The sequence below is a fragment of the Diabrotica virgifera genome, chromosome 2 (genome assembly GCF_917563875.1).
Source record: "Diabrotica virgifera virgifera chromosome 2, PGI_DIABVI_V3a".
Taxonomy (NCBI): Eukaryota; Metazoa; Arthropoda; class Insecta; order Coleoptera; family Chrysomelidae; genus Diabrotica; species Diabrotica virgifera.
In genome coordinates, this window is record NC_065444.1 from 262,198,416 (window position 1) to 262,223,240 (window position 24,825).

At 33.5% G+C, this 24,825-nt stretch overlaps 2 protein-coding genes across 4 annotated transcripts in view; both read left to right on the plus strand.

Annotated features, from left to right (window-relative positions):
• Positions 1 to 2,854: 2,854 nt before the first annotated feature.
• LOC126880605 (facilitated trehalose transporter Tret1-like) lies at positions 2,855 to 9,332 on the plus strand. Its single transcript, XM_050644591.1, has 2 exons — positions 2,855 to 3,030; positions 6,387 to 9,332. The coding sequence occupies exons 1-2, from the start codon at positions 2,946 to 2,948 to the stop codon at positions 7,706 to 7,708; spliced, it is 1,407 nt and encodes a 468-aa protein (XP_050500548.1). The 5' UTR covers positions 2,855 to 2,945; the 3' UTR covers positions 7,709 to 9,332.
• Positions 9,333 to 11,501: 2,169 nt separating this feature from the next.
• LOC126880607 (facilitated trehalose transporter Tret1-like) overlaps positions 11,502 to 24,825 on the plus strand; it is a 36,740-nt gene continuing 23,416 nt past the window's right edge. Inside the window, exons 1-2 of one of the 3 annotated variants that reach the window (XM_050644593.1) lie at positions 11,502 to 11,641; positions 21,622 to 23,031. In XM_050644593.1, coding sequence (XP_050500550.1) covers positions 11,557 to 11,641; positions 21,622 to 22,943 — 1,407 coding nt within the window. In that variant the 5' untranslated portion in view covers positions 11,502 to 11,556 and the 3' untranslated portion in view covers positions 22,944 to 23,031. Of the gene's footprint in view, positions 11,642 to 21,612; positions 23,032 to 24,825 lie in introns of those variants that run through there. The other 2 variants (XM_050644592.1, XM_050644594.1) reach the window with 2 other exon arrangements.

A 24,825-nucleotide genomic window follows, 5' to 3' on the forward strand; every position in this document is an offset into this window, starting at 1 on the left:
GGTCACCAAAATACCAAACAAGGAAGTGGCTCAAGCGCTTTAAAAAATAAAGAAAGGAAAAGCGGTAGAACAAGATGATATTCCTGGGGAAGTATGGAGAGCATTGGGAGAGACAGGAACAAGGTGGCTAGCGGGTTTATTTAATAGAATTATGGAAGTTGGACAAATGCCAGATGAATGGAGAAGCAGTATACTAGTACCTGTCTACAAAAACAAAGGAGATATACAACAATGTGTAAACTACAGGGCTATAAAACTGCTTAGCCACACATGAAAATATGGGAAAGAGTAATTGATAGACGGATACGTGAAGAGACCGAAATATCCGAGAATCAATTTGGCTTTATGCACGGCAGATCAACAACCGATGCAATTTTCATTATAATAACAGGAGTAAAGAAACAAACGCTCATATGGTATTCATTGATCTTGAGAAAGCATATGATAGAGTTCCTCGAGAGATTCTATGGTGGGCACTCAATAAGAAAGAAGTCCCTGGTGAATATGTAAAGATTGTGAGTGATATGTATGAGGTGTGGGAGAGACTGATAAATTTCATGTGAAAGTATGATTGCACCAAGGCTCGGTGCTTAGTCCGTATTTATTCTCATTAGTTTTGGACCAGATAACTGCGAAACTACAGGGCAACATTCCATGGTGCTTAATGTATGCTGATGATGTCGTGGTAGTAGGAAATAGTGAAATCGACTTAGAACAAAAACTGGAACAGTGACAGAGTATTTGCAATGTTCATTTAAAGATGGAGTTACTACAAATAAAATGGTATCTTTGGATGGTAAACTGATTGTAAAAAAGTAATAGTTTTAAGTACCTGGGATCGGTATTACAGAGTAATGGAGAAGTAGATGGAGATGCATGCAGTAGAATTAGGGCTGGATGGATGAAGTGAAAGGAAGCGAGTGGTGTGCTGTGTGATTGGAAAATTCCAATGAAGATGAAGAGAAAATTCTATAAAACAGCCATAAGACCGGCTATGATGTACGGAACTGAATGTTGGGCAGTGAAAAAGAAAAAGGAACAACGAATGCCTGTGGCGGAAATTAGAATGCTTAGATGGATGAGTGGAGTGACAAAAAAGGATAATATTAAAAATGAGTATATTAGGGGAAGTCTAGGTGTGGCACCAATTGATGCCAAAATGAGAGAGCATAGGTTGAGATGGTTTGGGCATATTCAACGTCGAGACGCTAATCACCCAATACGAAGAATTGCTGAAGTGCAGATTCCTGGAAGGAGTAGGAGAGGAACACAAAAGAAGACGTGGGGGGAGACGATTAGGCAGAACATGTTGGTAAAGGGGATTAATATTGATATGACCCAAGATAGAATTGTATGGAGAAATTCAATTAAAGAAGCCGACCCCGCATAGGGATAAGGTAAAGAGAATGATGATGAACATTTTACCATCCAATATCTGATTTGCACGTTGAGTTTTTGGTTACTCAGAAACCTTAGCTTCAAAAAGGCCCATCTTGGTTACTCTATTCTTGATCGAATTTCTGATTGTAATTCGAATTTTCATTACAATAAATTGTTGCTTAATCCTAAACAGTCCAAAATCCTGTCGCCAGGGGGGGTACAACGGCCTCCTGTATTCAGATGGACTTATCCAAGTTTTTTTTATGTATTTTGACCCGTAGAACACGAATTTTTTGGGTAACAGTTGATCCGGATGTCGATAAGATTGTTATAAACAAAGAAGTTGAGGAATTACATAACAACGATTTCTCGCAAAACAAAACATGTTTTTGTATTTTTTGGGCCATTCTAACCAAAAAGTGTTCCTACAAATTTTTTCGTAGGATGCATAGTTTTCGAGATAAACGCGGTGGGACTTTCAAAAAATCGAAAAATTGCAATTTTTGTACCCGAATAACTTTTGATTAAAAAATAAAATAGCAATTCTGCTTACCGCATTTGAAAGTTCAAGTCAAAGTATATCGGTTTTAGTTATTTGCATTGCTAAAAATTTATTATTTTATTGTTAAACAAAAGTATAAACACCTAGTGCTGGAGTGATGTTTTCAATGATTTCTCATTTAAAATCGAACAAGTAGGTAGAGTAGGTACAAGTGCAAGCGAGGCTATTTCTACGTAGCATGCATGTAAACGCATGTATTAGGCACGGGAAACACTATGTGTTTATAGCTTTTTTTAGCAATAAACACATAAATATTTAGCAATGTATATATTCGAAACCGATAGAATTTGACTTGAGCTTTCAAATGCGGTAAGCAGAATTGCTATTTTATTTTTTAATCAAAAGTTATTCGGGTTCAAAAATTGCAATTTTTCGATTTTTTGAAAGTTCAACCGCGTTTATCTCGAAAACTATGCATCCTACGAAAAAACTTGTAGGAACATTTTTTGGTTAGAATGGCCCAAAAAATACAAAAACATGTTTTGTTTTGCGAGAAATTGCTGTTATGTAATTCCTCAACTTCTTTGTTTATAACAATCTTATCGACATCCGGATCAACTGTTACTTTATGTGAAAACTTGGGTAAGTCCATCTGAATACAGGAGGCCCCTAGCGACAGGACTAACAATATTTAACTTAGAAACGCCGCAAGCAAACAGTTTTAAATCTATAACTATTTTACCTTTTCTGGTATTTCTTCAATTATCCTGCTGCATTTCCTGCAACATTTTTTAAGTTATTATGAGGCCAATATATAAATATATTTTTTTAATATTTTGATCTCTTTAACATCAATGATATAATAGTAACCGGTAAACTTAACATTTTGATAGTGTACTCCTATGTTTGTTTTACTTACGTTATCTCCTTAAAAAAGTAAACACTTAATTTTACCATAAAAAGAGCATGAAATGTGCGAGACCTATAGTATGTTTGACAGTTTGTACACACGCATATCAAAGAAAATTTATTATAGGATTTAATGCAGAAATAAAAGATCAAAATGGTTGTGTTGAAAGTTGAAAACAACAAAACTTTGAAAGATGAACAAGAAAAGACGTGGCCACAAATTTATGCTATTTTAATAAGTAAGTAGTATTCATAAATTACGTATTTTATGCTGTGATTATTTTTTAATCTCTCGATTCTCTAATTGGAAATTTTGGTTTCCGACAAATCTATAAATTTTCGTTATCTAAATATTAGGTTTGAGGGCTTCATATGTCATTTCTATCCTATCAATCTGCTTCATTTTTATCCTTTATAGAAAGTTTTAACTGTTCTTCTTCCTGTATATAGTATATAAGCAATTTTACTGGTTCATTGATGGATTGTTGCGTCTATGGAAGATTGTCTGTATGGAAGTCACTTGGCGATTTGTCCCTCGCTATTTTAACGAATCTTGTGTCTACCATTTTACTGATGTGATTGTTTCATTATTTTTTGATATTTAGTGTCCACACGTTTATATCCTATACATTATATTTTGTTCTGATATCGTCATTCCGATCCTTATTCGGTCTATCAGTACATTTCCTGTAATTTCTCTTTAGTCCAGGAACCGAAACTTTTCACCTCGCAATTTTTACAGAATGGATCGATTTGCTTGAAAATTTGAGAATAAGTACTGGATAGTCCAAGGATCAAAATCTATATGATGCCGAAAGGCGCTTTAACTATGGGGGTGTTGCCACCCCATCTCGGGGGTGGAAATTTTTGAAGTTATACTTCTTTACGATCGAGGGTGAAATTTTATAATTTCCTGGCGCATGCGCAGACAGACAGTATGTAGTTCGTTGCTAATCTTTCAAATTATGTATGTATCAACGCAAGTAAGTCATTAAAAGAATATATTAGTGTTTTTAGTAAATGTATTATTTATTATAATTTTTGTGTCTTTGGATTTGTCTTCCTCGGGCGTAAGATAATAAAATATCTATTTTTATACTTCACTTTGATCTATTTATCACCATGATGTGTAATTATATCCGACACGTCAATAGCACGGGGCTTCATAGCTCGGTTGGTATAGCATTGGACCAGAGATCGAGAGATCGCGGGTTCAAATCCCGGACGATTCATATTCATTTATTTTTTATTTTTGGTATTGTTAAGTTTTGGTTAATTTTTGGTAATTAATAGGTTTGTTCTAGCAAACAGTCAAACTAGTCAGAAACCGTCAGCAAACAGTTAGTCAGTGAGAGAACATAATACAGTCACCAGTGCTATCCCCTCTACTCGCACTGGTCGACTATTCGCTGATGGTTTCAAACCGTTTGAAACTGATGCTAGAACAAACCTATTGTTAATTTTTGGTATTGTAACTGTTAAGTATATTTATTTCGTTGAAATTATATAATAGAAGTATAACTTCTTACGTGCGTACAAAGTACAAACACATTCTTTTTTTATTATATTTTGACCGCAAAAGTTAATAAAAACGTTCATTCTAAGCAAAAAATGTCCGATAAGTGTTTTTGATAAAATTAATAGTTTTCGATTTATTCGCTATCGAAAGTGTTAGTTTTATATCGAAAAAAAAACAATGTTTTTCCATATAGGTACTCATTTACGATTCACTCAATTTTTGCAGTAGAAAAAATTTTTTCACACCATGTTCTTGGGAATTAAATAACCTATAATTTCATATTTAAACATTTTTTCGCATCTCTGATACTAATCTTTCTATTCTGAAGAAAATGGCATTTTTTTATCAAACTACAAAAATTCGTTATTCACTTTTAACTCTAGTTTTATAAAAACTGATTATTCTAAACTAGTCAAACTAGCTAGAATCTGCTAATAATACATAAACAAAGAAGACTGAATAAAGCCAATGACTAAAAATACCGCTAACTAACATTATTGTGCTTCCAATTGGATTTCTCCATTTTTTGTTTTCAAAAAAATATATTGATTTTTTAACCGTAACTTTTTTACTTTTTATTTTAGAAAGTTTGTAGAAAAGGATTTTGTAGATTTTTACAAGATCTATGAGGATGTTAAAATTAAATCCTTTTAAAAACCTCAGTCGCAAAAAGAGGTAACTTTGAAAGGGTTAGTAAAGGTGGTTTTTGCATCTTATTACAAGATTTAATTTTCAATAGCTCACTCAATTTTTGCCGCAGAAAAAATTTTTGCCAATAAATTCTTGGGAATTAAATAAGCTACAATTTCATATCTAAACATTTTTTCGTATCTCTGATGCTAATCGTTCTATTCTAAAGAGAAGGGCATTTTTTACCAAACTACAAAAATTCGTTATTCGATTTTAACTCCATTTTTTTTAAACTAATCATTCTAAGCCGGTCAAACTTCTAGAACCTATTAATAATATACAAATAAAGAAGATCAAATAAGGTAAATGACTAATTTTGATTAGGGTGGTGATTAGGAGCTTATTTCCAATCATTTTTTGTTGAAAAAAAAAATAGGGACTAACATTCTTTTTGTCATAAGTCACTTAATTTTTGAGCTAGAGACTTTTTTGTATTTCTGGAGTTTTAAATACTTTAAATTAATTTAAACAAGTTATCATCAAAAAATGCATAGTTTATCCGTCTTTTGACTTTGAAACTACAATATTTAGCATTTTGACGAAGAAGAGCTATATTATAATAAAGTATAACTCGATTACTGTTGGTCTTAAAGAAAATTTTAAAAAACCCTTTTGTTTATTTTTCCAACGGTGCATTTTTGTTAAGTAAAGTTGTCTTGATAAAACGAAAGCTTTATGAGTTATTAGCAGAAAACTTATTAAAAACATTGATTTTTTCGATATAAAACTAACATATTCGATAGCGAATAAATCGAAAACTATTAATTTTATCAAAAAAATGTATAGAACATTTTCTGCTTAGAATGAACGTTTTTACCAACTTTTGTGGTCAAAATATAATAAAAAATTTCCACCCCCGAGATGGGGTGGCAACCATCCCCATGGTCCGCATGTCAGAATGACTGGTCTATATGATACTTTTGTTAAAGTGAAGGCTTACTAGTTATTAAAAAATTGCAGAATTATGGGTTTTCTGCAAATGGACAAACAAATATTTAAACAAATTTGGTTTTCCAAAAAAACGGTTAAATGCAAGAATGCAGGGAAGACGTCTATTGTAAGACCGCTAAAATGATGAAAGAATGATGTCTATGAGGATTCAAGAAATCTTCTTGGCAGTCGATGGTGGCGAATGACTATAGACCATAGCGAATGGAGATTTTTGATGAGGGAGACTAGGACTCGAATTGGATTGTGGAGCCAAAGGATGGATGGAGGGTTCTTATTTTCCAATATTATTATACTCACTGAAACTTCACTTATTTTTTGCCAAATCCTTTCTGTATTGCGTTGTTAATCTTTTGCTTTATTTCGTTTATCAGTTGTTCCTCAACTAATTGTTATGTACTAACTTTTTTTGTATTGACTATTGAATTTTGTTTTTAGGTACTATGGTGGGCATAACCAACGGGCAATTCTTCGCATGGCCATCTCCATTTATGGTTCAAATAGTCAACGACAAGGAGAAATACAACATCTCAGAACAAGAGGCATCATATTTTAATACAATCAATCCAATTTTTACCCTCGTTATCTGCCCCTTCTGTGCCATGCTTACCGATGGTCTCGGCCGCAAGAAGACACTTCTCTTGACCGCTGTACCGCAGGTTGCCAGTTGGTTGTGTGCTGCATTTGCAAAGGATGTTTATATGTTCTACGTATCAAGAGCTTTTGCAGGAATTGCAGATGGACTATTCTTTTCAGCTCTACCTCCTTATGTCGGAGAAATAACAACGCCTGCTGTAAGAGATAAGTGGGGTAATCTGCTTGCAGGTTCTTACTACATAGGAGAGTTTTTGATTAACGTTATTGGTAGTTACTTTGGAGTTGTATTAACATCTTACATATGTCTACCAATACCTATTATATTCTTTATTTTATTTTTATGGGTACCCGAAACTCCTTATTATTACTTAATCAAGGACAAAGAAGAAGAAGCAAGAAAGTCCTTACTATATTTTAGGGGAGAAAAAAATATTGAACAAAATTTAGACCAATTAAAGCTTGATGTTCAGCGACAAATGTCAGAATCAGGAACGTGGGGAGACTTGTTTAAAATAAAAAGTAATAGAAGAGCTTTGTTAGCAGGAGCTTTTTTGCGTTTCTCACAACACACTTCTGGTCTTTGTATTTTTATAACCTTTACACAGTTTATTTTCCAAAAATCTGGAGGAAACTTAAGCCACGAGTTGTCTTCTATAATATACACAGGCGTCCAAATGGTTTTGAACCTTCTAGTTCTGACTTTTGTTATGCACAGATTTGGACGAAGAGTCTTCTATATGACCAGCACTGGCGCTAATGGTATAGTGCTATTTTTCTTGGCAACCTTTTTTTACCTCAACGATTATACTGACATCGATGTTTCAAGTTTCAATTGGTTTCCAATTGCCGGTATGATTACATATCAAATTTTTGCTTCATTTGGCTTGACCGTCATTCCCACACTTATGTTAAGTGAGCTTTTCTCTGTCAGCATTAAAACTAAAGCAATGGTTGTGAATGTGTTGGTCTTTGGAGCTGGAGGAAGCTTCATCAATTATATGTTTTATTTGATCAATACCAGTGCTGGGTTTTTTGCTCCTTTTTATGTCTTTGCAGTTTGCAATGTTTTATCTGCAATAATAACCTATTTTATAATACCGGAAACTAGAGGTTTGACTCTAGAAGAAATTCAGCAGTCTTTGAAGAGTAAAAAATTTTACTAAAATCGATATTTTAATAATCGTTTAAAATTTAATCGATTAATTAAATTTAATAATTTTATCGTGGTCTGTTGAAACAGTCTCAAAATCCACAGTTTAAATATTTGAAATTTCGACCCAGTTTACAGTTGTACACTTTCGCTACACCCTGTATATTGAATCGGAGAAACGCAGTTTCAAATCGCTTTTCCGCATTGGTGTGAGTTTGTCATTTTGGCGTTCCCACAACATTACGAATTTTATTTCTTTATCCGTTCTTTGAAATAATACGCATTTAAGAAACGGAATATTTTTCAATAAACCCTTGAATTGTTGTAGTTTGCAAGGTAAAAAGGTTTTTATGACATTTACAGTCTTGGTTTATGTTCGTCGGTATATCCAAATAGCTAGAGGAAGAACCCCTGCTATGCTGTAGACTGTTGCAGTCTAGAAGATGAAAGGTTTTTATGATATTCACAGACAAGAATCCTATTGTATGTGTATTGCAACAGGAAAGGCTTAACCTAAGCCGAGGCTTTTAGTAAAACTCTGAAATATTGTTTCTGAGGACTAACTGTAATATTCTGAGTCATCGCATTTCGTGTAAACTCAAGGGATTTTGTTATTGCGAAGTTTAAGTACTTGTAATTGGTTGAAAGTAAAACCATCATGGCGTTCGAGGGATGTCTTGAGAGTTTTTCTGACCATTTGATTGGTAGAGAAATATCTGGTATGATTCCTATTGGTCTAAGTAGGAAGTCACTTTTTTTGGGAGAAGGAACCCAACTTGAGAAGGGTCGAGTTAGCGGTCCGAGAGAGTAGTTCCGTAGAAGCCATCATCATGTTCAGTTGAGTTCCGTAGAAGTCACCATCAAGTGAAGTTGAGTGATGAGTTCCACCAGGGCCATCATCGAGTTAAGTTGAGTTTTGGTTCCTTTAGGGCCATCGTCATGTGAGTTGAGTTCCATTGAGTGTTTCGGAATGTAGTTTTCCAGTTTCCCAGCCGGCTAGGTTGATTCCAGCCCGGCGAATGTGATGGTGTATCGTGAACCCCGGCGATTTTCTCGCTGTTTCTAAGCAAATCGTCGTTATCATTTCATACCAATCTTGGTATCCACTAATTTCTTTTAAGCAGTCAGAACCAGAAGTAGGAGAGAAGAGTTTCAATTTTCTCATTACTATGTTTAACAGTGCAGTTAAAACATGTAGTATGCTCACATACTTTATTTTGGTCAAAGTTAATGAACTTTCAATAATCATGTTCGAGTCTAACTAAATGATTTATGTTGGAGTCTTAACTAAATAATTTTGTTCGAGTAAAAGTAAAATTTGATCCAGTTTAACGAACTTTTAAACTATTTATGTTCGAGTTGAAAGCTGAATTTTTCTATAATAACGTTTGTTTATAAACAATGTACTGTTTGCTGTAGCTATTAACAGTGAAGTGTTTTCTCGTGTAGTGAAATGGCGTTTTGGACTTACCAACCAACCAACAGAAGAAAACAGGACATTCATTGTAAGGTATAATTTGTATGTTTGTAAAACTTTTTCGTTTCATATCTGTTTATTTGATAATCTGGTCTCTAATTGTAACAGAGAGATCAGAGATTAATTTTTTTGTTTTTAATAAATAATGTTTGATTTTCAACATATAATTTATTTTCTTCCTTTCTCTCTTGAATCGTAAGAACATTAAAAAATTGACTGAGTATAGAATTCTGAATAAATAAGGTAAGTTACGTTATAATATTCTGTATATTATGTATATTTTTTTATTTGACTATTTTCTGTTTTATTTTGATTTAATACCATTTTTCTTTTAATATTTGTTTTTTGTATAAATTCTGGTTCCTTAGGTAACCAGTGGCGCCCAATATTTTATTTTTTTTTCTTTATTTTTTATTTCACATCCATATTCCGATTTTTCTATCTTTCTAATTTTTCTAAGCTAATAAGAGTATATCAGAACAGCTTATAAGAATCCACTCTCTTAAATCTCTTGATGACTTGAGCTTCCGAGGTACTAAAAAAATAATGTAGCACGAATTTTGTCAAGTTTATGTACATCACTACGTTTATCTAATTTGTCGCGCTACACTGTGATATATTCTAAACTGTAATAAAATATTTATTTTTAATGATTTTTATTCAAACACTGCCTGGGGTAATTGCGGGGTGGATCGAGTATCTCTGCGGTTACCACAGTCGGTCCTAAGCACTGATAAAATGTGGAGGGTGATTGGCAAGGTTAGCAACCTACTAATCATAAAAAGGAATACTACTCAAATAAACAATGTGAAGCCTCGGAACCAGATTGATAATATGAAAACGACCACGGCAAGAAATAAAGACCTATATAGAAGGGACCAAGAAGAAGCACATATGTTGAAAGAGAAATATATATATATATATATATATATATATATATATATATATATATATATATATATATATATGCTCTTTGTAGAAAACAGAAAGAAGAACTACAAACAAAATTTGGTGAATATATACTAATCTTCAGTGGAGTAGCAACAAATAGGGTCAAAGAAGGTTTACTAATACGCCAAATATATGAAAATCAGATCGAAGAGTGTCAATACGTAGCAAAAAAAGTGTAACAACAAAGATAAGAATGGAGAACTAAGACTTGAATATCATCGTAGTAAACGACCCAGAAAAAAAGGCCTCAAAAACAAGGGAAACGTTCCATGATAAATTACGACAAGTAGTAGATCAAGTCAAAGGGGAGCTGATACTACTGCGGATCTACTGGAATACTGACTGAGTCTTAGTGCAATCCTACTTTCACATCAAATTTATCAGTATTTACCAGTCAATCTGATTTAAATATTATCCTGTTTCTCTTTCCCTGGTATCTAATTGATCATATAGATACACTTCTGTTATAGCTTTGGCTGGTGGTACTTTCGTTTTCTTTTTAACGACATTTGATCTATTGCGCCGACGTAACTTTGCGCCGATTGATATACGATTTCACTAATTTTGAGTCATTTTTGCCAAACTTTTTAACCGGAAATGAATTCAAAACCAGATCTAAATATTCGAGCTCGACTTTTCAATACGCGTCGATTGATATATCACATCACTTCCCGTTACGACTTTTTAAACTGAAGTGACATAAAATCCGGAAGTATATAATTTGTTCTCGTCTTTCTAAGGCACGTCGAGTAATATATCGGTTATACTATTTCGGCAACCTTATAACAGTACTTCCAGTTGCAACTCTGGTACAGTAAGTCTGAGGTCAAATTTCTCACCTATAGTACCATCCTTGGATTATAAGCTTCCATTGGACACCTAAAGGATAGACAGATGGACGGAAGTACTACAAATAGGAAACCGGAAGAATATATTTGTTCTCTTCTTGCTAAGACGCGTCGAATAATATATCGCTTGTACTATTTCGGATACTTTAAAACGGTACTTCAAGTTATAACTCTGGAGGCGAAAGTCCGAGGTCAAATTTCTCAAATATCTGGGTTAAATCTCGTATTCATTCTACCTGTTCTAATAACGCAGGAGTTGTGATGACTGACGGACAGACAGACATGGATAATAAATTCAAGGTTTTCAAATTTTAATATTTTAAAATGGGTGAAAACAATATTTTGATACTATTGACGTCAGTCTCCCAGCTTTACTATTACGTTTTTGTTATTAATCAGATTTTACACTATAATATGTTTATTCTGCTAATGTTTCTTATCTGCTAAAAAATTATAAATGTGCATTTAGATTTTCCATAAAATGTATGTAAAGCCTGCAAAACCTAATAATAATATTGACAGTTCTTATACAGGTATATAAATGAAAATGTAGCTAAATAATTTATTGAAGAAATAGAGATCAGAATGGTTGTGGTTAACGTTGAAAAACAAAAATTTTCAAAAAATGAACAGGAAAAGACATGGCCTCAAATTTACGCTGTATTAATAAGTAAGTACACCAAGCATTTTGTAAAGTGATTATTTTTATAAATAACCAAGCCATATATCGTGCTTATTTTACGTGATAAATGGTGTTGAATACAGATCTTTCTTTATCGTTTCCACTTCTTCTTCTTAGGGTGCCTGTACGTTTCGAACGTTGACGATCATTCTGGCTCTGATGATTTTGTTGGTTGCTATACGAAATATTTGTATTGAGGACTCTCTATACCATGCACCCAGGTTAGCAAGCCAGGATATTCTTCTTCGTCCTGGGTCCCTTTTTCCTCCAATTTTACCTAGCAAAATGCATTGGAGTACCTCTTCTCTGCCTTGATTTCTCATCATATGTCCCAAGTACTGCAGCTTACGGCCCTTCACGATGTTGACCAAATCGGCGGTTGTGTTCATCCTCCGTAGTACTTCTCCATTGGTGAGTTTGTCTGTCCATGGTATCTTTAGGATCCGTCTGTACAACCATAGCTCAAAAGCACGAAGTTTTGATACAGTTTTCGCCTTCAATGCCCACGTTTGCCCAGGGTGTAACAAAAATACAGGTCATAAATTAAATCACATATTCTGGGACCAAAAATAGTTCGAATGAACCTAACTTATCTTAGTACAAATATGCACATAAAAAAAGTTATAGCCCTTTGAAGTTACAAAATAAAAATCGATTTTTTCAAATATATCGAAAACTATTAGAGATTTTTTATTGAAAATGGATATGTGGCATTCTTATGGCAGGAGCATCTTAAAGAATAATTATAGTGAAATTTGTACAACCCATAAAAATTTTATGGGGGTTTTGTTCCCTTAAACCCCCCATACTTTTGTGTACGTCTCAATTAAATTATTATTGTGGTACCATTAGTTAAATTTAATATCCTTAAAACTTTTTTGACTCTTAGTATTTTTTCGGTAAGGCAGTTTTTATCGAGTTGAGGCTTAATTTTTAATATGTTTAGATAAAAATTTTATGAGGGTTTTGTCCTTTTATACCCCCCAAATGTTTGTGTACGTTCCAATTAAAATATTGCTGCGGTACCATGAGTTAAACACAGTGTTTTTAAAACTTTTTTGCCTCTTTGTATTTTTTCGAGACGGCACCTTTTATCGAGATATGGCTTCTTTTTTAATACGGTTCAAAATATACTTAAAATGTAAATCATACATAAATTTTCATATTATTACCAAGTTTCCATAATTAGTCCAGAAAGCCACTGCGCATCCGCTAGGAAAAATATTCTAATTCGGATTTTTTGCACAATCCTACTCAAAAAGGACTCCTTTTAACAAATTTGCATGTTGCCAGGACCAAAAGGTGGTCAAAAATTTTTTAAACGTTTTTTTTTTTGTTTTTTTCCTAAAATAATTTTTTTTGCATGGAAAAAAGTTTTTTTAGGTTTTCTGGATCATTCCAAACAGAAAAGGTCTTTGGTGACTTTTCTCTAAAAATGATAGTTTTTGACATATAAGCGATTAAAAATTGAAAAATTGCGAAATCGGCCATTTTTAACCCTCAAAAACTATATGAAAAACTGAAAATTTGAATGTTGCCAAGATAGGTACATATTCTTTAAACATCGATTGATGAAATCCCGAAGAGTTTTTTGCAATATAATATTCAAAACTCCTTTGTTTTTTAATTGCTAATCAAGCGTGCGCGACACTATTTTCCACCGACAGTATGGTGCAAATGAAATGAATAAATTCGTTATTTAGTAAACCGGCGACTTTAAGGAAAAATCCCGAAACAGGTCGATTTTTATTTTTAAGTTATGATATTGTGGCATATATGGTATACTAGTGACGTCATCCATCTGGACATGATGACGTAATCGATGATTTTTTTAAATGAGAATAGTGGTCATGTGCTAGCTCATTTGAAAGGTTCTTCAATTCTCTATTCAGTAATATAAACATTTACATAATTATTTATACAGGGTGTCCAAAAAAATTTTATTGAATTAAATTATTTGACAAAAAAAGAAGTAGAAGGACACCCTGCATAAATAATTATGTAAATGTTTTCATTACTGAATAAATAATTGAAGAACCTTTCAAATGAGCTACCACACGACCCCTATTCTCATTTAAAAAAATCATCGATTACGTCATCACGCCCATACGGATGACGTCACTAGTATACCATATATGCCACAATATCATAACTTAAGAATAAAAATCGACCTGTTTCGGGATTTTTCCTTAAAGTCGCCGGTTTACGAAATAACGAATTTATTCCTTTCATTTGCACCATACTGTCGGTGGAGAATAGTGTCGCGCACGCTTGATTAGCAATTAAAAAACAAAGGGGTTTTGAATATTGTATTGCAAAAAACTCTTCGGGATTTCATCAATCGATGTTTAAAGAATATCTACCTATCTTGGCAACATTCAAATTTTCAGTTTTTCACATAGTTTTTGAGGGTTAAAAATGGCCGATTTCGCAATTTTTCAATTTTTAATCGCTTATATGTCAAAAACTATCATTTTTACAGAAAAGTCACTAAAGATCTTTTCTGTTTGGAATGATCCAAAAAACTTAAAAAAAGTTTTTTCCATGCAAAAAAAATAATTTTAGGAAAAAAACAAAAAAAAAACGTTTAAAAAATTTTTGACCACCTTTTGGTCCTGGCAACATGCAAATTTGTTAAAAGGAGTCCTTTTTGAGTAATATTGTGCAAAAAATCCGAATTAGAATATTTTTCCTAGCGGATGCGCAGTGGCTTTCTGGACTAAATCGTACTTAACCATATACAAATATGTGGTGGATTTGACAAGTATTCAAAATATCTAGATAAAAACTGACTTTTCGAAAAAGTACTAAGAGCCAAAAAAGTTTTAAAAATAGTGTGTTTAAGTAATGGTACTACAATAAAAATTTAATTGGAACGTACACAAAAGTTTGGGGGGTTTAAAGGAACTAAACCCCCATAAAATGTTTATAGGGTGTCCAAATTTCACTATAATTTTTTCTTACGATGATACTGTCATAAGAATGCCGTATGTCCATTTTCAATAAAAAATCTTTAATAATTTTTGATATATTGGAAAAAATCGATTTTCATTTTGTAACTTCAAAGGGTTGTAACTTTTTTTATGTGCATATTTGTACTAAGGTAAGTTAGGTTCAATCAAACTATTTTTGGTCCCAGAATATGTGATTAAATTTATGACCTGTATTTTCGTTACACCCTGTATTATGGTTTCTTGCTTTCCTTGTCCGTTCTTACGTAAAAAACCGTTTTTTGCATATATGTAAAACGTTGCTTATACATTTGAGAGAAAAATTGTTCAAATAAAAGATGTAGATTAAATCTTCTAAATTAAAATACACAATAAATTGACGAACGTTTATAAGCTAAAAAGTCCATCCTTTTCAAACGGACTTTTTAATAAAAATTTTAATAAAATATTAAACTCCTTTTACTAAATCTTGAAACTGAAGCCTCAAAGAATCTACTGGGATCTGATAAATACCTTTAGAGTTATTCTTCTTGTTTTTTGGTGCCTATCCATTTCGATTAATGGCGATCACTCTGACTTCTTCTTCTTAAAGTGCCGTCTCCTCAATGGAGGTTGGCTACTACAATTGCAAACTCTTCTGTCTTCAGCTGTTCTTATTAGCTGTTCAAAATTTAGCCGTGTCCATTGTCGGATATTTCTGAGCCACGATAGTCTTTTCCTTCCTAGTCCGCTCCTTCCCTCGATCTTTCCTTTCACTATAAGTTGAGCAAATTGGTACTTATTATTTCTCAGTATGTGGCCCAGGTATGATGTTTTTCTAACTTTCACTGCGTTGAAAAGTTCTCTTGCCTTGCCTATGCTATGCAGCACTTCTTCGTTTGAGGTATGCGATGTCCACGAAATTTTGAGAATTCTCCGGTAGATCCACATTTCAAAGGCCTCCAACTTATTTATGGTTGATGTTTTAAGGGTCCATGTCTCAACTGCATAGAGAAGAGTCGACCGGACGTAGCATTTGGATAAACGTAGTCGAATTTCGAGATTTATTCCAGAATCACAAAGCAGTTTTTTGATTTTTTCGAAAGATTTTCTGGCCTGTTCTATTCTCGATCTTATTTCTAGATCAGGATTTAGGCTGCTATCGATCCAACATCCCAAGTACATAAATCTATTGACTTGTTCTAAAATGTGCCCATTTATTGTGCAAGGTTGAGGTACATTTTGGTTTTTTCGGATTGACATCACTTTGGTTTTTTTTATGTTTATTTTCATACCAAACTGCTCACAGGTCGAGTTGGTCTTGTCGATGAGTCGTTGTAGACCCAAGTCGGAATCCGCAATCAACACCGTATCATCGGCGTATCTGATGCTGTTGATATTTACGCCATTCACCTTGACTCCATCCTTGGAGTCCTCCAGTGCCTCTTTAAATAGAAACTCGGAGTAAAGATTAAACAGCAGAGGCGACAGAACACATCCCTGTCTAACTTCCCTCCTAATTTCTACTTCTGCGGATGTGGAACCCTCGATCCTAACTCTGGCGTTTTGGTTCCAGTACAAGTTCTTTAGTAAATTGATGTCTTTTCCATCTAAACCGACTTCTTGCAAACGTTCTAATAGTAGGTCGTGTCTTACTCTATCAAATGCTTTTTCGAAGTCTATAAAGCATATAAATATATCTTTCTGTTGGTCGTAGCACTTCTGCGCGAGAACTAGTAAATTGAAGAGGGCTTCTCTCGTTCCCATGCCGGCTCTGATTCCAAACTGATTGTCTCCGATGATTGTTTCGCACTTTCTATAGATACGATTATGTACGACCACAGATTAACCCAACATGCATGCTGGGTTAATCTGTGGTACGACTATTAACAGGACTTTTACTGCATGACTCATAAGGCTTATCAGACGGAACTCATTGCAGTGTTGTGGGTTTGGCTTTTTTGGTAGTGGGATGAATATTGATTCTAGCCAGTCTTGGGGTATTTTACCTGTCTGTATTATAAATGCGAATGAATAAAAGGACAAATATTTCGATATTTTCTTCGCTGATTAGTTTCAACGTTTCTGGGTATATTCCATCTGGACCTGGGCTTTTATTTATTTTGAGTTGGTTAATTGCATTTATAATTTCAGATTTCAGAATTGCTCGCCCTTCGTTGTTATTTTCCAATATTGGTTCTTCTCGTATGTCATGAAAAAGAATTTTAATATAGTTTTCCCACTCTTTCAGTTTATCTTCCGTTGATTCTAGCAGTTTGCCATCCGTGTTCAGCATGGTCTAAGAAGTTGTTCGCTTGGTAGTTGATGTAAACTCTTTTACCTTTTTATGCAAATTAAAAAAATCGTGCCTTTGTTGCAGTTCTTCTATTTCGACGCATTTTGTTTCCAGCCACTTCTCTTTTGCTGCGGTTATTTTTCTACGAATTATTCTATTTAGTCTTTTGTATTCTCCATCCTGGTCATCTTTTCGTTTAGATTCTCTTCGTTTGTCCATTAATTGTAAAATCTCATCTGTCATCCATTCCTGTTTGTTATTTCTGGATGATACTTTTAGATGTTTTTCTATTGCATTGTTCATTTGTTCTTTAATAGTTTTCCAAAGAACGTTTATGTCATCGGACTCGATAATTCTGTGGTGGTCAATATTTCCTAAATATTTATTTAATTCTTTATTTACTGAGTGTTGTATTGTGTCGTTTTTCAATAATCGGATGTCTAGTTTGTGCTGAGGTTTTTGTTTCTTTATTATTTTCCATCTTGCGCGTAGTTTTACAACAACAGGATTATGATCGGAATTGATGTCAGCTCCAGGATATGTTTTTGCATTGATGGTAGCGTTGTGATATCTTTTGTTGACCAATATGTAACCTATTTGGTTACGGATTATTCTGTTTTCATTGTGTTGTGGTGAAGTCCAAGTGTATAATCTGCGAGGATGTAATTTAAACCACGTATTTGTCGCTACCATGTTGTGTTGTTGACAGAATTCGGTCATTCTCTCTCCCCTGTCGTTCCGCACTCCAAGTCCGAAATCTCCAATCAATCCAGATACCTTTCCTCTACCTAACTCAGCGCTAAAGTCACCTAAGATAAATGTTAGGTCTCGTTTTTTTTGGTCATCTTTATAAGTTTTTCTACGTCAGAATACCACGCTTCTAGCTCTTCCGTGGGTGTATCTGTCGTAGGGGCATAAGTCTGAATGATGTTAATATTTACTGGCTTTCCGGATAGTTGAATTAGTAGACATCGGTCCGAAAATGGCACAAAGTTTGTGAGGACATTGTTATATTTGTCTTCTAAAATTATTCCAACTCCGTTACGATGAGCCGGATCATTATTACCAGAGTAATAGAAAGTTTTGTTCATGGTTTTAACTTTACCTGAACCTGGCCATCTAACTTCACTCAAACCCAATATCTGCAACCTTAAACGTTTCATCTCGTGGCATGCATTTGCGAGTTTTCCTGTTTCGAACAGACTCCTAACGTTCCATGTTGCAATCTTAAAATTTGTATTCAAAATATTTAAATTATTCCTATTCCTCCCGGGGATTCTTCGCACCCCTTGATCATCTAAGAACTGCCGGGGACTAGGGGCCATTTCTGTTTGTGCTTTCATTGTAGTTTTCTTAGGAAATATATACCAGAGTGGTTTCCCGTTGCCTTCTCTGGTTTGTATTTTAGCCGATCCTCTGGATACAGACGCTATTTGCAGCCGCCCACTCTGACTATAATTATTTTATTAACTGATGCTTTAAATAGATTAGTTGTTGTGGAGAACCATTTCCTTAGGTTCCTTAACCATGATATTCTACCTCTCCCAATTCCTCACTTTTCGAATACTTTGCTTTCAAAGATTACTTTCAGTAATCTGTATTTAGTGCCGTATCTCGTTATGTGTCCGAGATATTCTAACTTTCTCATTTTAATCGTATACATCACCTCTCAGTAGTACGGTCTCGTTGGTTATCTTGTTCATCCAAGATATCCTTAGGATTCGCCTGAATAGCCACATCTCGAAGGCTCAAAGATTTTTCTTCATCGCTTAAGTGGGGGGATTCGACTCCGTAATATAATATTGAGAAGATATAACATCGTAGGAGTCTTACTTTTATCTCCAGATTAAGGTTGTGGCTTTTAAAGATTTTTGACCATGTTGTTGAACGCACTCCTAGCCTTCTCTATTCTACATTTTACTTCTTGTGAGTGATCCCATTGTTCGTTTACTATTGCTTCAAGATAGGCATACTGTTTACTCGGTCCACTGGCATGGAATAGTCTTGATACGCAGTTGGACGTCTGTAATTTTATTTTTTCGTTTACATGAGTTCAAATCTTTCACTTACTTCATTTACTTCGTTTATTAGAGTTATTAAGATTTATAAATTACTGTAAACGTAAAGCGTTTGTGACTGTAAACAATTTTTTAAGCTGTTTTTTTTCTTTACTGGCCTGTGGTTGATCTTATCTGTCTGAGGCATGTTCTACCCTACCATAACTTTACTGTTACTAATAGGTCTGGATCCCGCGTATGAAAAAAAAGTTGATTAATAGCAAGCTGAAAATTTGTTAATAGCTTAAGGGTGTCTAGTCGGACAAACTTTGATGTACGGGAACACTGGAACAGGGGAAGTTTTAATTGTGGAACAGGTAAAAATTTGGAACGGTCAGACCACGAAAACGTCACATGTATTTTGTCCGACAGAACTTCCAATTGTTTTGTTACCCTTTCATTAAACTCTCATGCAAGAATCAGACTGCTATTTGGATGTAGATATAGAACAGGGAACCAACCGCCAAATTTTGAAATATTGGTTTCTGTAGTTAAATAGATTTACACAATACCCCTGCACCAAGCTCCAGAATATAAATCTTAAATAATACCCCTAGCGCCATCTATTGACGAAAGATCTATGTTCTTGTACAGTTTCGCGAAATAGTAATTTTAGAACAAAGATTCACAGTTTTTAGACTACGATTTAGTGATTTCGAAATAATCTGAAAGTTTATAAAAATGTCGCGTGGAAACAAATATGTAAATCTTTTAAAAGCCAATGCAATAATAAACAGCAGGTAAGTTTACAAATTATTATATTTTTATATGGATTTTATAATCTCGAATATGTTACCTGGTTCCTTTTTCAATAATGAAGTTAAGTGAAATGTGGGGGTTTGGTACTTTTTATTGTTGTTTGGTTCTATGTTCTAAAATGTCTAGTAGAAATAATATGGATTCTCTTCTTATTGGTTCTTTGTTCAAAAATATGATATTTATGGAATCCGAAGTGATGTGCACATAGCTATGTACCTATGTTTTGAAGTACGATTTTCACGATAATATTTCTAATCGTCTTATTTTATGAACACAAATTAGGTAGTCAGACATAATTACTTTGGTGTTTTGTAATAAATCAAAATATATTTAGATACCGTTTTTTTATAGTCAGTTTGAAAAAAATACTGGGTACCGTATAACGAGCAAAATTTTTACATCATTGCTTGCTAATGACGCTATTATAGATGATGTAGATGGTTATGATGGTGACGTTGTTTTTGAGCTTGAAACTGAAACTGAATAATGAGGCAGATTATGTTAAAGTTCTATCAAAAATAATAATTACCATTTTTTTTTATTTTCTTTTGCCTATATTGATACCTGTTTGTAGCATTAAATATTGTTTTTACGTTTTTGTACAAGGAACCACATAACTTTGTTGGAAAATAAATCTGTTTTATTTGGTGACTTGATATTTTCTTGTGTTCATTGAAACCCACTCGTTGCTGCTTTATAAATAGAAATATTTTATGTTTCTTTATAAAAAAAATATTCCTATTTATACATGGAACCAAGTGACTGGTTCTTTTTAAAATTGTGTAAAAAATATTGAAATTTAATTTTTTTAAAAGGAACCAAGTAGCATATTTATTTTATGAATGAAATTTTTTAAACTACTTTCAGACAACCAACGTATAAATTACATATACTAACATTGGGCATAACCTAAAATATCTTAAAATAACCGTTGTTCAAAATAATCGATTGTAACTGACGACAATAAATTTTGTTGATTTTCTCAGTTGTTACTTGATGATGCTTGGTTCCCTGTTCTATATCTACATCCATTTATCATCTGTCATAATTCCCGTCATTTGACATATTCTACGTGTTCCACTCATTATAATTGTATAATTCCCATTTGGTGATAAATAGTAGCCTGCTTTTTGCATTAGAGTTTAATGAAAGGGTAACAAATCAATTGGAAGTTCTGTCGGATAAAATAGATGTGACGTTTTCGTGGTCTGACCGTTCCAAATTTTTAACCTGTTCCACAATTAAAACTTCCCCTGTTCCAGTGTTCCTATATATCAAAGTTTGTCCGACTAGACACCCTTAAGCTATTAACAAATTTTCAGCTTGCTATTAATCAACTTTTTTTTCATACGCGGGATCCAGACCTATAAGTATACATTTTGTTAAGCATATTTTATATTTCACATTTCCAATTTTTCATAAATTTCTTCAGATTTAGAATATCTTGGTGTGTTTAGGTAGGTTTGCTGATGTTTAATTTTTGAGAGAGGTTCCTGATTTGTTTCTTTTTTAACTTTTAGTACAGCTCAATTTCTGTTTAAAGACAACCTTACTTTACCTTCCATCTTTTCCCTTGCTTTTCTTCATTACGTTCTTCCATTTTGATTCTATTTTCCATTTAGTTTTTCCAAACAGTTTTACTCTTAAAGCTATTCTCTTCGAGCTGCTTGACTTCCCTAAAGGTTCATTCATCTTTTATGACTTTTATCTGCTTAGATTTCATCTGTTGACTCATTATAATCTGCTCTTTTGACGATACCCAGGTACTTTTATGAAATTCTTTGTAGTTGAAGTAAGGACTAAAACAAATTCTCTGAATTTTATCTAAATTTCTATCCGTATATATAGTTTAAATATATTATCTTCGAAGCATTTTCGGAGTGTTTATAATGACTTTGAAAATATTGAATCAATAAGTTGTTTCAGGTGCAATGGTCGGCATTACCAACGGGCAACTGTACGCATGGGCATCCCCATTCATGGTAAAAATAGTTAACGACAAAGTGAATTACAACATCACAGAAGAACAGGCATCTTATTTTAATATAATTAATCCAATATTTACCTGTCTCATCTGTCCTTTCTGTTCCAAACTTATCGATACCCTCGGTCGTAAGAAGGCAATGTTGCTGATGACAATACCGGAGGTAGCTAGCTGGCTGTGTGCTGCATTTGCCAAGGATGTTTACCTATTCTACGTGTCACGAGCCTTTTCAGGAATTGCTGATGCAATGTTCTTTACAGCTCTACCTCCTTATATCGGAGAAATAACAACACCTGCAGTAAGGGGCAAGTGGGGAAACCTTCTTGCAGGCTCCTACTACATAGGAGAGTTTTTAATTAACGTCATCGGCAGTTACTTTGGGGTCGTAACAAGTTCCTACATATGTCTACCTTTGCCTATTATATTCTTCGTTTTGTTTTCATTGATACCCGAATCTCCTTATTATCTATTAATCAAAGGCAAAGAAGAAGAGGCAAGAAAATCCTTAGTATATTTTAGAGGAGACAAAAATATTGACGAAAATTTAAATCAACTAAAGCACGATGTTCAGCGACAAATGTCAGAATCAGGAACATGGATGGACTTGTTCAAAATAAAAAGTAATAGAAAGGCTATGTTAGCAGCAGCTTTTTTGCGATGTACGCAACAAACGTCTGGTTTTTGTATTTTTATAACATATACACAGTTTATTTTCCAAAAATCTGGAGGAAACTTAAGCCATGAGTTGTCTTCTATAATATATTTAGGCGTCCAGATGACTTTGAACTTTATCGTCCTGACGTTTATCGTGCACAGATTTGGACGGAGGGGCTGCTATATGACAAGCACTGGCGCTAATGGTATAGTACTCTTTCTCATGGCAACCTACTTTTACCTCAATGATTATACTAACATCGACGTTTCGACTTTCAACTGGTTTCCAGTCGTCAGCACAGTTGTATTTCAAATGTTTGGTTCGTTTGGCATCAATGTTATTCCCACTCTTATGCTGAGTGAGCTTTTCTCGGTCAGTATAAAAACCAAAGCAATGGTCTTGGTCTCTCTTACATTTGGGATAGTTGGCACTTTTGTCAATTATTTGTTTTATTTAATTAATACAAGTGCTGGATTTTTTGCACCTTTTTACGTGTTTGCAGCTTGTAACATTCTAACTGCAATAATAACCTATTTTATATTACCAGAAACAAGGGGTAAGACGCTAGAAGATATTCAGCAGTCCTTGAAGAATAACAAAATATATTAGAAATATATTTATAATATAATTATTATCTATATTAGATGATTTTTAATCTGTGATAAATGCTTAAGCATAATAAATTGTTTAGTAACTCTTTTTATTTATACCTGATCCTTTGTGGACACACCCTTCAAGAAGGCATACAACATTTTGGTTACAAGTTTGTATATTAAACCAATGGCTTCTAAAAGGTTTTTAACTACCAACTGAAGGCTTTTAGCAACAACATAGTTCACAAACTTCAAATGGTTCAGAGAGCTATGGAACGGAGAATACTCAACATTAAGCTCAGCCATCGCAAATCCAATGAAAAAAGAAGAAGACACTCAAAACTAATAGATGTAATCCAAAAGATTGCCATGTTAAAATGGAACAATTAAGATCAATCTAGTTAGAATAATACAGTTTTGTCATCTACATCATTTGGGACTCCCTTGAATTCGTCAATATACCATTATCCATCCCTCCCTTATTTTCCTAAAGTTACGGATAAACTTATCAAATTATTTAGAAATATACTAACTATAGTCACTATACACTAACTATATGAACTATATATTAACTGTAAAGAATATTCAAACTGTCAGGAGTTTGTCTTTCAAAACAAAAACTCCTTTGTCTCCTCTTGAACCAATGTTGTTTACCACATATCCTGTGCAGAATGCAACACATGTTACATAGGACAGACTGGACGTTCACTGAAGGGTAGTTTAACTTTACACCGCCGTGATATTAAATTATCCTAAAATTTATTCTCTTTAGTATAACATACTAAGGATATAGCGCATACGGTTAACTTGCAACAGGTGATAATTGTTTGTTGTAAAAGACAATTTTTGGAAATGTGTTATATAATTCAACATCCTACTTCACTTAATAGAATAATTTATTAGTAAATGGATTCAAACATGTCACTGTTTAATTTTACATAATTGAATTGAACATATTGATTTACTTACAGATTCCATAAAATAATTAATATTATAATGCTGTTTTAAAATAGAAACATTCTGCCCTGATTTATTAAAATACAATAAATAAGTAATTAATTAAATTCATAAATATATTACTATATTAAATTTATTATTGAATATAAATAATCCTTTTTGTTTGCATTTATACAAATTGTGTGCACATCTGTTATTGACTTGTTGATATTTAATTTTAATGATAAAAAGCATTCCGATGGAGCGTGTTGAGACGCGCCTTGTGAAATAGAAAAATGTAACAGAAAAAGATAAAAACTAAAGACAGTAATCAACACAACGTGAAATAGCGAAATCTTTCTAAAAATTTGATATTTATGATCGTTAAGCTAATACCGAACCCTAATTTATGGGCCCTGTGGAGCGGCGCGATTTTCCTTGTGAATTGGCGGTAAAATGACAACGTTCAAAGGAATTTAACATACAGGTACTAAAGCGTCCACCCATCTGACGAAGCTAGGGCGCTGATACGATCAGTGTCGTGGCAATTTTACTATATATAGTAAAAATATATAGACTATATACTATATATGGTCTAACCACGAGGTGTTAATATTTTTTTCATTGTATGAATTAACCAACTTAATAAAATTTCTGTATTTATAAATAAAGAATAAAATTACTCTGGGTCCGACCGAGTAAAAGTCAAAGTTTTTCAACCTAACAAAAATATTTAAAAATATTTTTAAAAGATATTTAATTGAAAAACTTATTTGACTATTTTCCTGGTGACACCTCCATGGTTTCTAAAAATTGCAAGCCAGATGGATGCTGCAGTGAAGACAAGAGGGAATTCTAAAAGTTGCAATTCACAACCCCGTCTACAGCTTGGTAAAATCCAACATTATAGGAGTAATACTATAATGTATAGTAATACTAAAATTTCAAGTATTCAACTGGTG

What these genes read in the sequence shown, in the direction of transcription:
- LOC126880605 (XM_050644591.1), top strand. Translation starts at nt 2,946, where the DNA reads ATGGTTGTGTTGAAAGTTGAAAACAACAAAACTTTGAAAGATGAACAA. An exon ending in AATTTATGCTATTTTAATAA is followed by an intron (nt 3,031 to 6,386) that starts GTAAGTAGTATT and finishes TTTTGTTTTTAG; the next exon opens with GTACTATGGTGGGCATAACC.